The 16,064-nt window shown below is 36.3% G+C and overlaps 1 protein-coding gene and 2 long non-coding RNA genes across 5 annotated transcripts in view; 2 read left to right on the forward strand and 1 right to left on the reverse strand.

Moving 5' to 3' along the window:
- Window positions 1-15,180, forward strand: part of LOC149130552 (uncharacterized) — a 34,848-nt gene extending 19,668 nt beyond the window's left edge. Inside the window, exons 1-2 of one of the 3 annotated variants that reach the window (XM_089344053.1) lie at window positions 10,653-11,469; window positions 13,566-15,180. In XM_089344053.1, the coding sequence (XP_089200179.1) occupies window positions 13,973-14,857 (885 nt within the window). In that variant the 5' untranslated portion in view covers window positions 10,653-11,469; window positions 13,566-13,972 and the 3' untranslated portion in view covers window positions 14,858-15,180. Of the gene's footprint in view, window positions 1-10,652; window positions 11,470-13,565 lie in introns of those variants that run through there. The other 2 variants (XM_089344054.1, XM_089344055.1) reach the window with 2 other exon arrangements.
- On the forward strand, window positions 189-5,460 carry LOC149130553 (uncharacterized). Its single transcript, XR_016238771.1, has 2 exons — window positions 189-3,288; window positions 3,837-5,460. It is a non-coding gene; the product is annotated as an uncharacterized LOC149130553 (long non-coding RNA).
- On the reverse strand, window positions 6,350-10,734 carry LOC149130554 (uncharacterized). Its single transcript, XR_016238772.1, has 2 exons — window positions 10,595-10,734; window positions 6,350-9,163 (listed from the first exon to the last, which is right to left on the reverse strand). It is a non-coding gene; the product is annotated as an uncharacterized LOC149130554 (long non-coding RNA).
- Window positions 15,181-16,064: the final 884 nt, after the last annotated feature.

Here is a 16,064-nt window from a genome sequence, read left to right on the forward strand (position 1 = left end):
GTATCGAGCTAGCTTTAAATGTATTAAAAAGAACAAATGAAGCATCATTCTCACTTTAAATGCATTTCACAAATGAAGAACGCGATATACCAGGTGACAATGGTGAAATGTTTTAGTACGTTTCGTTTTCTCGATATCGGTGTTTTAAGTTGTGTTGTGAAAAGTTAGTTCCAGATGAATGGCACCTTGAAATATTTAGATTAGCTATAATAAACATGGATTGAGGATGGGAGATAAAAATAATAAATTTATGGTGAATTACAAAGGAGTATTTTAGCTAGCAGTGGGGGAAGTAATAACTGATTTCTTTGATTGATTGTATAATACAACTAGCATTAGATATGTAGCCTTCGCTATTTTTACTGAAGTATAAGTGAATAAATGACGATGTAAATCAATACAGAAAATTATACATTTATTAAAGTGGGATAACAAGGATTGCTGAAATATTAAATAATTCATCCATCATCTGTATGAAAAACAATACGTATATTATTGTTAACGTATCGAATAAGTGAAATATTTAAAAGTTAATAAATAAATTTTACAGTGAGAAAACATATTGTTAAAAGACTAATATTGTTTTATTTTTCCTCTGCAAATACAGAATACAATTTCAGACATCGTTCAGCCTTACTTTTAATCTGTAATTGCTTACGAGCATCTTCAGGGAAACAGGAAGGAGTTTGGTTATACAAATAAAGTGGAGGCGCAATGGCCCAGTGGTTAGGGCAGCGGACTCGCGGTTTCGATACCCAAACCGGGCGTTGTGAGTGTTTATTGAGCGAAAACACCTAAAGCTCCACGAGGCCCCGGCAGGGGATGGTGACGAACCCTGCTGTACTCTTCCACCACAACTTTCTCTCACTCTTACTTCCTGTTTCTGTTGTGCCTGTAATTCAAAGGGCCAGCCTTGTCACGCTGAATATCCCCGAGAACTACGTTAAGGGTACACGTGTCTGTGGAGTGCTCAGCCACTTGCACGTTAATTTCACGAGCAGGCTGTTCCGTTGATCGGATCAACAGGAACCCTCGACGTCGTAAGCGACGGAGTGCCAACATCAACATACAAATAAAGATATGTTAAAACAACCTCTCTAATACTACTTTGATAACAGTATGTCTTCCGTAATGGAAAAAGTTGTCAAGAACTCCCTCGTTTATCATCCGCAGTGTGTATCCTTTCTCTGTGACCATTACTACAGTTTTGTTGAATCGGATCTACCAGAGAATTACACTCAAACGTCATATACTTGTCTCCCGTCATTCTACCAAGTCTGGACTGAGAACTCCTTAGTCAAGACATTGAGTTTTATAACGGGGAAAGTTAAAAGATCTGTATACTCATATCTCATTAAGTGTAAGTCCAGTTGGCTTAGAGATTATTTCCTTCATGACAATATGAGCACGTCATTTGAATTGTAAAATAAAATATCAGCTTTAAATCAAAAACGTCTGGTTATTACGGTCAGTTATATCTTTGTGTGGTATCTTTTACAAGTAACTTGGTCGCTGACAGCTACGTTTCTTGGTTGTGGGCATAACTGACATTTTAAACTACATTAAACATGGAGTTGTACTTTAAAAAGTGAATGTCCCCGATTGTTTTTTGTGCATGTTCATCTACAGATTCTCTCTCTCTCTTCGGAAATCAAAGAGAAAGAGGATAACTATGGACAACAACTTTGAAACCTTCTGCTTCTATACCCAACAGTAATAGGTCTTTCAACTTTTTCCATCACATTCTTATAATAGTGTACATTTTCAGAACGTGCTCCTCCACTACTATAATTTAAGTCACCTAGATAACAGAAACTATCTGCTACCTCGAAAAATCTACTTAGCGTGTACCCTCTGTGTTTATAGCTCCACCCTATCTTTCAGAAACACTCATTTTTCTGGTAGCCTTCCTGCTTATTCCACAGCACCTTGTGTGCCCATTCGCTGCTCTGGATACACTGTATGCAGCGTTGGATTAACTATTAAGCAAAATAAGCACGTGCTTAGGGTATCAAGAGAAGGGGAAAGCGCCTTAGAAATGGTAAATGGTTTACGGCACAAAAGAAATCACTTTAAACTTATTGAAATATTCGGTATGCTTTTATCTCTACGAAGTGTAAATGCAGATGTGTTGCCCGCAAAGAACGCAATAGATAGATATCACGTGCCAAGGGAGCTGGAGAACTCGCGCTTAATCGGGAAAATTTTCCTTGTAGTGTCATTCATGCACTGCTGAGGTACGATACATGACAATGTTAGCCGTGGAGAATAGAATATCCTCCCTACTGAAGGCACCACCCTGAAAGGGAGGGGACTAGTCGATTACATCGAACCCAATGTTTCACTGGTACTGAAATTATCGACCCCAAAAGGATGAAAGGCAAAGTCGACCTCGGCGGAATTTGAACTCAGAACGCAGCCACGGGCGAAATACCACAAAGCATTTTGCTCGGTATGCTAACGATTCTGCCAGCTCGCCGCTTGATAATAGAATTGATATGGGCGGAGCGTGAGCTACACTACCCAATTTTCTATATTGATTTACATCATGATTCATTCAACACTACAGTAAATATAGTGAAGGCTACATAACATATAATCAATTAATGAAATCAGTTATTACTGTCTCACTGCTGGCTAAAATATTTACTTATATTTCTCCGTAAAATTATTATTTATGTTTCCCATCCCCAATCTATGCTTGTTGCGGCTAATCTGTACATTTCATGGTGTCGTTCAACTGGAATTAAAATTTCACATCACAGCTTAGAACATCGATATGGACGAAAACGAAACGTACTAAAAGCATCTGGACATTGTCACCTCAATATCCTCATTCTTCATCTGTGTAATTACTTTTGAGACACACATTTAAAGTAATAGTGATGATTCATTTGTTCTTCGAACACACATGAAGCGATATCGATGCTCCGTTCTTCTTCAGAAACATATTAAGAAACAAGACACCAAACAAGATTGTACCTTCAGTCACTGTACTACATCGGTCATATATTGCAAACAGAAAAAAATTATACAATTCCATTGTTTCTGTATTTTTAGTACAATTTTCGTAAATACAGTACATTCAACAGTGACTCTTTGCGTATATTAAGTAAATTTTTTTAGAAATAATACATATTGGCTTTTCCAGGTGCTTATAAAGAGAAGCTAAGTACATGTCGTTTATGTTTCCGAGTCGGTTTTTATAACTTCTGTTGTGAAAGTTTACTTCAGATTGAATGGCGTCAGGGAACAGGTGTAATTCGAGATATTTGTGTAGCATAACAGGTAAGATATAATAATATAGATGTTTTAGCAAAAGTAGTTAAACTTGGTTAATGTGAAAATGATTTGGCGTTGCTTGTTAGACATCGTCATTAATTCTATTCTCTACCACTTGATCTAAAATCCATGGTTTAAGACATAAGTGTATTCTACTATAGCCTCGGGCCGACCAAAGCCTTGTGAGTGGATTTGATAGACAGAAACTGAAAGAAGCCCGTTGTATGTATGTATATATATATATATATATATATATATATATGTGCGTGTGTTTGTGTTTCTGTGTTTGTACCCCTACCATTGCTTGACAACCGATGCTGGTGTGTTTACGTCCCCGTAACTTAGAGGTTCGGCAACAGTGACCAATATACTATACATATATTTATTTGTATTAACCATTATAATATACATCTTAAAAGTAGCATGAAACATTTCACTTGTTCTGGTAAATATTTATTTCTACGGTTTATCTCTACAGGAAATATAGTAAAGTTTATACTGTTGTATTTTAAGTTTTCTCTATATCTTATACTGTCATTTTTGTACTATTTCAGAATAACAAATGACATAGGCATCAAAGAATTGTGAAATCAGAAACATCATAACTATCTTTTGGCAAAACACAAGCAAATATTTTTTCTGAACTGAGGTGGATAAAAGTAATTCTATTCTCAACTGTCTGCGTACAAGAGGATTATGAATTCAAATTAAACTTGGATACTTTTAAAAAGGAGTTTGCAACCAGCTTCAGATACTGAAAAATATTACAATTGTAGAAATATTTCTTTAGCGTGGCTGTGTGGTAAGAAGTTTGCTTCTGAACCACATGGTTCTGGGTTCAATCCCACTGCGTACATCTTTGGCTAGTGTCTTCTAATATAATGTTGGGCTGACCAAAGCCTTGTGTGTGGATTTGGTAGACAGACACTGAAAGAAGCCTGTTGTGTGTGTGTATATATATATTTATGTGTGTATGTCTCTATTTGTCCCCCCGCCACCATCACTTGACAACTGATGTTAGTGTGCTTATGTCCATGTAACTTAGCAGTTTGGAATAAGTACTAGGATTGATTTCTTTGACTAAAATCCCTTGAAGGCAGTGCTCCAGCATGGCCACAGTCAAATGACTGAAACAAGTAAAAGAATAAATGGAAAGAAGATAAACATGGAAAATGAACTACATGAACCTGAGTTTAGGTTTAACCCTTCAGCATTCCAACTAGTTGTATCCAGCCCAGATATTCTATCTGTTTTATGTTCAAAGCAGCCGAATCCAACCTCACACACATATCTTACAATGATATTCTAAAAATAATGAGTTATGAGACAATGCATGATTAATTTAAAACAATGTGAACAAATAAGCATTAGATTTAATAGAGTAATTTGAATGCTAAAGGTTTTAAGCACAGTTTAAAAGTATTGATTTTTCTAGTGACATGAATAAAGAAAAAGGAAAAACAGCATACCACTGTGATATCTGTGGTAAATCATTCTCTGAATGTCATAACTTAATAACACATAAACGTATTCATACAGGAGAGAAACCTTATCACTGTGATATCTGTGGTAAATCATTCTCTGTAAGAGGTAATTTAGCTGAACACAAACGAAGTCATACAGAAGAGAAGCCGTATTGCTGTAATGCCTGTGGTAAATCATTCTCTCATTGAAAAACCACGACTGTACACAAACATTTTCACACAGGAGGGAAAATAGATTACTGTGATATCTGTGGTGAATTATTGTCTTGGAGTGGTAATTAAACTGAACACAAACAAACTAACACAGAAGAGAAGCCATATAGCTGTGATACCTGTGGTAAATCTTTCTCTCATGGAAATATCTTGATTGTACATAAATGTATTCACACAGGAGAGAAACCATCTCTGTAATATTAGTGGTAAATCATTCTATTGAAATTTTAAATTAACTACTCAGAAAATGTCACACAGGAGAGAAACCATATCTCTGTGATATGTATAGCAAATCATTCTCTCAAAGGATTCATTTAATGAAACAAGAAAGACTGTACCAATGTCAAAATTCTGGTTGTTAAGCATAGTTTCAATAAATCCCAAATCTATTTTGTATAGTATTTAATATAACTTTATTAGTCTTTATTGTCCAAAGACATGCTGTTGCCCACTCTGAACTCATTGTTTATATATATATATATATATATATATATATATATATATATATATATATATATATATATATATATCTAGTATATAAATGTGAATGTATGCATTTAGCCCCAGAAGCCTCGGAAACAGTGCATTCTGGAAAAATGAATTTGATTTTTGAAATCTGTGTCCTGAAGACAATGTTGTCCATAGATAATAATAAAAAAATATACTTTGCTATGAGAAAATAACTCAACTTTTAGATCAGCAACTCTCCTACTCTCTATCACCAGGAATTTATCTCTCTTATTTATTTCTCTCTATCTGTATATATATTATCTCACATGCATTGCTTTCATTTTGCTTAAAACTTTGTCTCCTGTTTACTTTCATTTTATCACAACTATTACACACAAATCCTGTTTTCTGAATGGGTAAAAATGATCAATCTTTAAACCTCTGTAACATTTATCTATAATTTTTCTGGAATAAATGGATCACACACTTGAATTCAGCATGAGAAAGGGCATCAATATACCAAATTTGAAAATTTTCACTTAATTTTAAAATTTCAAAATCTGTGACAGCAACAGAAAAGATGTCTATCTTCTTTCATTTTTCGCTATTTTCATGTTAAAAAATTTTCCTCTCTCTATACATTTTTACCACACTCTCCCACTCACTACTGTGTGTGTTTGTCTATATAGTGTATGCATGTGTGTGAAGAATTTCAATAGGCCAACAGACTGATTTAAAAAAAGGTGTGTAAAAGATAATTTATTTTAATAGCATACTTTTGTTAGTAAATATGTTTTTTCATACATACACATGGACTTGGTTGATGCAGGGTGGGGGTTCAAAATTTAATAAGAATTTTTGGTTTGTTGTTACTTATATCCCAACAATGGATACCACATCATCATCATCATCATCATCATTTAACGTCCGTTTTCCATGCTGGCATGGGTTAGACGGGTTGACTGAAAACTGGTAAGCTGGGAGGCTGCACCGGGTTCCGATTTGATTTGGCAAAGTTTCTATGGCACAGTATATCACCAACCATCTTGGTCACCTGTCACTGCCTCCATGAGGCCCAACACTTAAACAGCACTTTTTATGCGTCACCAGCACAGGTGCCAGTCAGATGGCACTGGCATCGGCCATGACTACAGTTTTACTTGGTTCAACAGGTCTTCACAAGCACAGCATATCAGCTAACGACTGAAGCGTGCTTTTAACAGGCCAGTTATGTGACACTGGCATCAGCCATGACTATGATCTCACTTGGCTTGATGGTCCTTCTCAAAGGTCTCAGTCACTTGTCATTGCCTTTGTGAGGCCCAACATTTGAAGATCATGCATCACCACTATCATCATTCCATAAAATGTGCTTATGCGGAGAAAAATATTGTAAAACATCAATACATGTGAGAGTAACAAAGAAACGAGGTAGCAGGTGGTCGTGGGATGTGCTAGAACAACAACTAAATGTTCTACACATATGTATGGTGAAGGATAGGAGAGCAGGTGATGCACAATTGTATGTAAACTGTTTTGCAAAATTTAAAAATTTTAGTTACTTTCCACTCGTGTTTTACCAAATATATCTGAGCTTACTTTTAGGTCTTCAGAAATACAAGCTCATATAGTGGTGAGGAATAGTGACTAGGATGTACTTCCAATCCCTTATTAACAGTGAAATAGGATATAGTATCTTGTCAGCTCAGAAATTGTGAGAGATAAATGTTATGGTGGTTTTTGAAGGTTTACTTACTCGCACTAAAGAAATGAAATCTCTCACAACTAAAGTTTGGAATCTATGCCTGTTAATATCTGGAAATCCAATGCTTTTGGGCTCGTATCTAGAAGCACAAACATACACACACACAATGTTCATGACTTCTATAAAGCTGGACCAACAAACCTCTCATCCACAAAAGAAAGAAATTTAGTTCATCATCCTCAGACACAGCATAAAGCATTGGGTATGATTTCAATATGACATGCTATGGGGGAGAGGAAATAGATACCAGGAACACCCTGCTTTTTCTTTTAATCTTTTCTCAATTTCCCTTTAGAGCTTATTCAAATTTTAATTCCAACTTCAGCTGTAATATTTTTAAGCTTTCACTTATGTACTTTAACAGGATCAATTAATTGATGCAATGTTATTACCAGTTCAAATGTGCCAGTAGCTTGTTTGGACTTGTAAACAAGGCATTCACTGTGTTTTGTCATGGAGAAATTTCTTTCTCACTGTAGACAAATGCTGTAAATACACCCAAATCAGCACATAGTGCCACCTATCCTGACTGTGAGCTACAAGCATTTCAGAGTGGTTCTCTTCTCTTCAGTCACAGAAACTGAATGTTATGCTATTCCAGTCAACATATGTTGGCTGGTTGTGCAGATTGACGGCTCGTCGATTAAATTATGGATTGGGAATGCTAAGCAATGATATGTATAAATGCAATATTATGACCAGTTTGGATATGTGAATAGCACGTTTGGACTCATAAGCAAGCTATTCACTGTTTTGTCATGGAGAAAATGTTTTGCTGTAGATGAACTGTGTCTACAAATAGCTTGTTTACAAGTCTGAATGTGCTACTGACATATTCCAACTGGTAATAACATTTCATTTATACACATCACTTGTTCGCACTCCCACCCTATAATTTAATTATGATGAACCATTGATTTGTGCAACCAGCTGATGTATGTTGACTGGAACGACATAAACTATCTCTCTTACCTGCTTGTGCCACTGTCCAGTTTCTGTGACTGAAGAGGAAATGACCATTCCAAGATGCTTGCATCTTACAGTCTGGATAGATTGAGCTGCGAGCTGACTTAGGTGTGTTTTTACTGCATCTGCAGTTATACATATAATTTGAATTAAGAATTTCTGATTGAAAATAAAGTAAAATAAATAGTTGATATATGCAGAAGGTTATATAATTGGTTTTTTGGTAAAATTTAAAAAATTTGTTCTTATTTGGCTTCTTTATCATTGATACTTTGAAATTTTAAAAGTAAACAAGGATTAGACACCCCATTATTTTTTTAGTGTTAAAGTCGATTTATTTTACCTGATATTATAATGATAATTAATTGTTATTAGTTATTGACCATTTGTCTATAGTGAGAAATTTTCTCCATGACAAAACACAGTGAATGGCTTATTTACAAGTCTGAATGTGCTATTGGTATATTCAAACTGGTAATAACATTATATTTATACATATCACTACTTAATGCTCCCACTCAGCAATTAATTAATATCTTTCCTGTGCAAGCATTTTTCTTGCTAGTCCAGATAAAGAAAAAAATGTATTTGTTATTGAGACAAAACTTAGAAATTATAAAATCTAAAACAGTTGATGTTTTTTTTTCCACCCGTATAAATTGACACAAAAATAAACTACATAAAAGAAAATTTCCAATGCCAAATCCAAGATGAAGGAGAAAAATACCAATAAAGCAGCAGTAGAGAAATTAAATAATGTCAGTTAGAAAGCTGTACAATATATATGAGTCAACCAGTTTGAGGCAGAAGAGGTCGTCACATTCATATTCTTGTGAAACGCATTGAGCACAGCACAAATCTCTTTGTAGATGAAGCCCAAGATGTACTCAACGAATGACAAACTAAGCATCAGGTGGCCAACTGGGTGATGTCTTGGAGTTTGTCATGTAGACTCTTGTGATTAAGCTTGGTGTCTTCCTTGTCCAGTTCTTTGCTGCTCTTGCTTCATCCAGACATGATGATCAGGAGGAGAGTGAGAGAAAAACAAGTAGTAAATAGCTATGTTGAGAAATGTTTTTTATAAAGAATAAATTACCAAAAAACAAAAACAGTTTAATAAAATTTGTAATTTCAAAAAAAAATGTTTTGAAATGCAAATAATACGTTTAACCAGTATTGCTTCATAATTTTCAGATTTTCAGTTCGATGCTAAGAAGTCACATTGTCTTACTTATTTGTTGGTAAGCTGGCTAAGTCACTGAATTTGAACCGTTTAGCTTGACTGTGACTGGAACTCGACTTTTACATGTAACTGACACTTAACTCCAACTGAGAACTTGTACGACTGACATACAACTCCCTTTACTGGCTGATGTCATGTCACTTTATAGTGGCTACATCATACCACTTGTCCCATTGCTACTACAACACTTTCCTTTTGGATCTTTCGATTATCAATTCAAATTCTGCTAAGACTAATGTGGCCTTTCATCCTCTCATAGTTGTAACATCTTGACATTTTTGTCAAATGAGGTACAGGCATACAAGTGAACTATCAGCTATGTGGACACATTTCTCTCCTATGACAGCAATATTCTCTCAGTGTCCTGCAATTTAAAACACTTCAAGTCTCTAGTCCTCATATTGCAGAACGTTGGCAAACCTCATCTGTGCTTCCCCACTGGCTAAATATACCTGTCTCCTTCATAACAGTAACATATAGTTTGAAGTAGATAAGCAAATACTCTTTTAGCCATCATCTAACCTCTCTTCTGAGGATCAAATACTCGATCTGGCTAATTACTGTGCCAGCAACTACAACTCTTTACATAGAAAACAAACAAAATGAAAATACATGCATCTTAAATGCTTTGACAGAGCTTTTTCTAAATCTTCCAAAATATCATGGAGTAAAAATAATGGAAATATGTTAATTTGCCCTTAATTAAATTAAGTAGTTTGAACATTTTTATATAAATCTTTTGATATTTACACCTATTTATTCAATTTTTTGCTGAGATGCTAGTTTCAGTTTTTTTCTTTTACTTTTAATTAGCATTTCGAAAACATCAGGAAATATAACTATTATTCTGCTATGTGTAAAACTAACCACAATGAGGATGTTTTGAAATGTTGATTATTGTGTATTAAAAATCTACGTGAGAGAGGATGCAATCCACTATTAAACCCAAAATCCCTTTTCTGTCGACTAGTTTAACTACAGGATGCCCCCCCCCCAAAGGACATGGCAACAAGATGGAGCAAAGGCCCATAGAGCCAAGGACACTATTACCTGGCCCAGAGCCAATACTCCTGACTTCATTGAACCTAACGAATGACCCTCAAACACTTCAGATCTCAGCGTAATGGATTTTACTATGTGTGGCTTACTACTACATCAACTTCAGTTAGAGAGGAGAGAGGTGAGACATACAATACTTAAAAACTATGTTGGTGGAAGCTTGGAACTATATCCTGTTTGCTGTTATTCAAAGGGCGACTGGAAGTTGGCTAGATCGTCTACGTCGTTGTGCAATAAAAGTCCTCGTCTACAGTTTGTCTCTTGCAAATTAACGGGCAGGCGTAGTAATCTGCCATCTATGTCTGAGGTAGCTAGTGTGCGGTCAATCGTACTGCCTCGCTCATAGATGTGTAGCGTACGCTACAGACGTACGGACTCACCACTGCAGAAGAGAAAAGAGTGTGCCCTTTTTGCAATCAGTCAGTCAGCCAGCCGAAAACTTCGACGTCATTACCGTCAGCAAACAGATACCATGACCGCCGGCGAACAGATCTTCACATTTCACACCAGCCTTTGTTCCACCGGTTACAGCTTGTTCGTTTTTCTTACATCCTTAGCACTGTAACTTCTGACCTACTTGTGCAATTGTAAGTTTTTATGGCTTCGCTCTGACTCTCTCTCTCTCTATATATATACGCTCACTTTGCTCAGCACTTGTCAACAATCCCAAATAAATTACTATGCTATGTTAACAAAATCCGAAATTTTTTTTAAAAAAATGCATTTTTCAAGGAGAGGTTCGATTCTGCATTAGCCAGTCTTCTGACATTTATTCCTGCATACACTTTTTTCCACGTTATATTCGGAAATTGTTACATTCGAAGACTCGGTTTTAATTTATGCCTTTTGCAAGTTTCAATTGGCAACTCTTTCCTTCTACCGGAGAATTTAAGAAATACACAGCATATAAAGGGGGACAACTTCATTCTTTGTCCGATGTATATGATAGGCAAGAGGTCGATTGAATTGTTGCTGATAGCGCACTGACTAATTGCATGTGAAGAACGGTAAGTTGACAAAGATTTACTTGAATAATCTGTAATAATGTATGTGAGAGAATTGTTATACAGTGAATCCTTCAACAAGTGAAAAACACCTGACAACATTGATACAAAGATATTTGCTCTCGGAAGTCCTCGTTTTGTTGACTTTTACAGGATAATACTTCCAGACTGAAATATCGATCTGTTATTCTTAGACGCATGCCATTGTTACATGTGAAATAATATAACGAGATAAATATTTGATAGATTATTTTTATATTCCGAAATCATGGTTTAAGCAGCTCATATAACTCCTTATAACTCTTATTTTTTGGAATTCCTGAGAAAATTTTTGCGAGTTTGTATTCTCATGGAAATCGATATGGTTATGCGACAATCAAAGGAAAAAGAATTGCTGGAGAGTGATTTAAGAACAGCTATCTGCTGTTCATTTTAGCCCATCTTCCCCTTCTACTTCTTGTTTGTCAGTCTTATTTTTCAATGTCTTCTTCCCATAAACACATTTAGGCATAACTACAGCTGTGGGTACTCCGAGAGGATCATTAAGAAGAGTGGACTCGCGCTAGTCACATGGCTGCGAGTATACAGATGTGTAACCGCACCGACTTTGTTGCCTCATAACTTCCAGAAAAATGGATATTTTAAACGAAATTTTCAACAAATACCGTTTAGATGCTGTGAATTCAGAGTATATAGAGATTCATGGGAAATAATTTTTGGGAGGGGTGGAGACGAATTTCGGAAAATTCACGTTCCGACTTGTTTTTCTCATAACTTTCTGGAAAATGGCGAGCTTTTTAATGAAATTTTATACAAATATCTTTCAAACGGCATAGATTACGATTATAAAGAAATTTGCGTGGAGTTTCGGATCAGGAAGACCAAATTAGTTGGAACTACTCCGTTTTGATGGAGATTTTCCCCAGTTTTTTTTCATTTCACCTCTGCCTTCGAAATGACCTGCTAAACTTGCTGCAAAACCCTTATTTTTGTTCGGAAAAAGGGGGTGGGTGGAAATCTGAACCCCCACCCTATCTCGGAATCATTGGAAATTTTTTTCTTTGAATGATTTCCGGTGACCTCCTAATATGCCACAAAACCCTAGCTGTGGCCAGTGCCCCAGACTGGCTCCTGTGCCAGTGGCATGTAAAAAGCACCCACTACACTCTTGGAGTTGTTGGTATTAGGAAGGGCATCCAGCTGTAGAAACATTGCTAGATCTGATTGGAGCCTGGTGCAGCCTCCTGGCTTGCCAGTCCCCAGTCAAACCGTCCAACCCATTTCAGCATGGAAAGGGGACGTTAAACGATAATGATGAGGATGATGACTTTCTTTCTAACTTCTTCCCTGTTTTCCACCACCCTTCTTCACTCATATATTCTGATGGAGAACAGAGACCTGAATGACTCATTCCTGTTCAAGCAGGAAAACGTGTCCCTCTAGTTGTGTTTCTGACTTTTTCTATTTTTCATTATGCATGTTCAGTACATATTTTTCTCTGTCTGTCTGTCTGTATGTATGTATCATCTTCACCAGCATTTAACGTCTGTTGTCCATGCTGGAAAAGGGTGGACAGTTTGACCAGGGCTGGTAAGCTGGAAGGCTGCACCAGACTCCAGTTTCATTTGGCATTGGTTTTCTACAGCTGGTTGCCCTTCTTAATGCCAACCATTCTGAGAGTGTAATGAGTGCTTTTATGTGCCATTTGTGTGACACCAGTATCTGTTACGACTGTGATTTTGCTCGGTTTGATGGGTCTTCTTCTCAAGCACAATATAATGCCAAAGGTCTTGGTCATTGCCCAACACTCTGAAGGAGCTCAGCTGCTTTGCCTCCATATACAATATCATATATGTATATACACATATACATGCATGCACACGTATGTATATATATATATATATATATATATATATATATATATGTGGTAATGATATAGACATATTTTGAGGGGCACAGCCCCTGAAATAATGTTGATATTCCAAAACCAACATAATGGTTGCAGTGATGGTGAAGCTTGTAGTTCTGATCCATTGTTTTGTCTCTGCTTTTAAAATGTCCTCTATATCTTACACTGTCATTTCTCTCTTTTATTTCAGATGATCGGACGACATTAGCATCATGGCATTGCTTCCATCATCAGTATTTATCACCTTTTAAAACTGAAAGAAAATATTGTACAGAAAAGATTTCATAACTGTAGAGAATTACAGTAAAATATTTCTTCTGAACTGAGATTGATAGCAACGTTTCTCTCCTTAAATATTTGGAATGTCTACAATGTGATATTATACACCAATTAAACTTGGATAATTTTATAAAGAATCCTACAGCATCTTCAGATATTACCAGAGATTGCAGTTGATGGAAATAGAGTTGTAAAATTATTTGTTAGCAATAAACTTTTGAATGAAAATAGGAAATGTATCCATGTGATGATAAAAGTAAAATAATGGACAAATGGATTGTGTGAGAAAGCTGAAAAATATATTGTTATTGCAAAGAGATGTCGAAAGAGAAACCACAATCAAGATATCAGTGCAATATCTGTAAAACGTTTTTCACTTACAAACATAGTTTAACTACACACAAACGTATACATACAGGAGAGAAGCCATTTCACTGTGATATCTGTGGTGAATCATTCTCTGTTCGAAGTGACTTAACTAATCACGAACGTATTCATTCTGGAAAGAGGCTATTTCACTGTGATATCTGTGGTAAATTATGCTCTTGTGGGAGTGCCTTAATATCTCACAAGCGTATTCATACAGGAGAGAAACCATTTCACTGTGATATCTGTGGTAAATCGTTTCTTTTCAAAAGTTCTGTAGCTCCTCACAAGCGTATTCATACTGGAGAGAAGCCATTTCAATGTGATATCTGTGGTAAATCATTCACTGTTGGAAGTGCCTTAATAACTCACAAGCGTATTCATACAGGAGAGAAACCGTTTCACTGTGATATCTGTGGTGAATCATTCTCTCGAAGTAGGAATTTAACTGATCACAAGCGTATTCATACTGGGGAGAAGCCATTTCACTGTGATATCTGTGGTAACTCATTCTATCGAAATAGGACTTTAACTGATCACAAGCGTATTCATACAGGAGAGAAACCATATCAGTGTGATATCTGTGGTAAATCATTCTCTCAAAGTAGGACTTTAACTGATCACAAACGTATTCACACAGGAGAGAAACCATATCAGTGTGATATCTGTGGTAAATCATTCTCTCAAAGTAATGTTTTAACCAAACACAAACGTATTCATACTGGGGATAAACCATATCAGTGTGGTATCTGTGGTAAATCATTCTCTGTAAAAAGTAAATTAATTATGCACAAACGTGTTCCCACAGGGGAGAATCTTTATGATTGTGCTATCTAGGGTAAATCATTCTCTTGAAACTGTCTCTCAAATAGACATGTATGTGTACAAAAGTGTGACTATATTGTCAGAGATCATTGCATCTCATAACAACCAACGTTTTCAGATCTGTTTCTCTGATAAATCAGGAAATGGCAGTGTGATTTTTAACAGTAATCCATAAACTCTTCACTATAATCATACTCATTGTTCTATCTTTGAGGTTGTATTTTATTCCATATTCTTTGTAGCACTTTTAGAAACCTCTTACAACATACAAGGAATGTGGTATTCTATCTGTATCTAGTTTTAAAATAAAACTGCATAGAAATACTCTGTCAAAATTGATTCTAAAAATACTTATTAAATGTAACTAAAGTGGAGGCACATGGCCTAGTGGTTAGAGCAGCGAACTTGCGGTCAAGGGATCGCAGGTTCGAATCTCAGACCAGGTGATGCGTGTGTTTATGAGCGAAACACCTAAATTCTAAGCGGCTCTGGCAGAAGGTAATGGTGATCTTCTGCTGTCTCTTTCGCCACAACTTTCCCTCATTCTTTCCTCCTGCATCTAGCAGCTCACCTGCGACAAACCGCGTCCCATCCAGGTGGGAAACCTATTCGCAAATGAAACCGGGAAACCAATCCTTATGAGCTGAGCATGGCTCAAGAAGGAACAAACAACAACAATGTAACCATAAATAAAATTATATAACCACAAATGTATTCACACATAACAGAAAATCTAACAGAATGTCAGAACAACCACCCAACGATATATCTTATATTTGGAGGTATCCTCCATGTTACAGCCACCTCAAATTTTGCCCTAATGGTAATTTTAAAGTATGACCACTAATTTTGGGATAGGAACTGTAAATTTGCTCTTAAGGAAACTCATTGCGTAGTTTAAAACTGCACTTTTCGCATAGCTCAGTGGCCACTTGCACTTTAGTTAAAATCAGCGTATAATAGCTAGGAATTTGAAAAACTAATATTATATTAACACACACATATGCATAGGTATATATAATGAACATAAAATGAGTGTGTGTGTGTGTGTGTGTGTATCATCATCATCGTTTAACGTCCGCTTTCCATGCTGGCATGGGTTGGACGGTTTGACTGGGGACTAGTGAGCCAGATGGCTGCACCAGGCTCCAATCTGATCTGGTAGCATTTCTACAGCTGGATGCCCTTCCTAACGCCAACCACTCCGAGAGTGTAGTGG

Source organism: Octopus bimaculoides, chromosome 28 (genome assembly GCF_046866305.1).
Source record: "Octopus bimaculoides isolate indiv1 chromosome 28, ASM4686630v1, whole genome shotgun sequence".
Classification (NCBI taxonomy): Eukaryota; Metazoa; Mollusca; class Cephalopoda; order Octopoda; family Octopodidae; genus Octopus; species Octopus bimaculoides.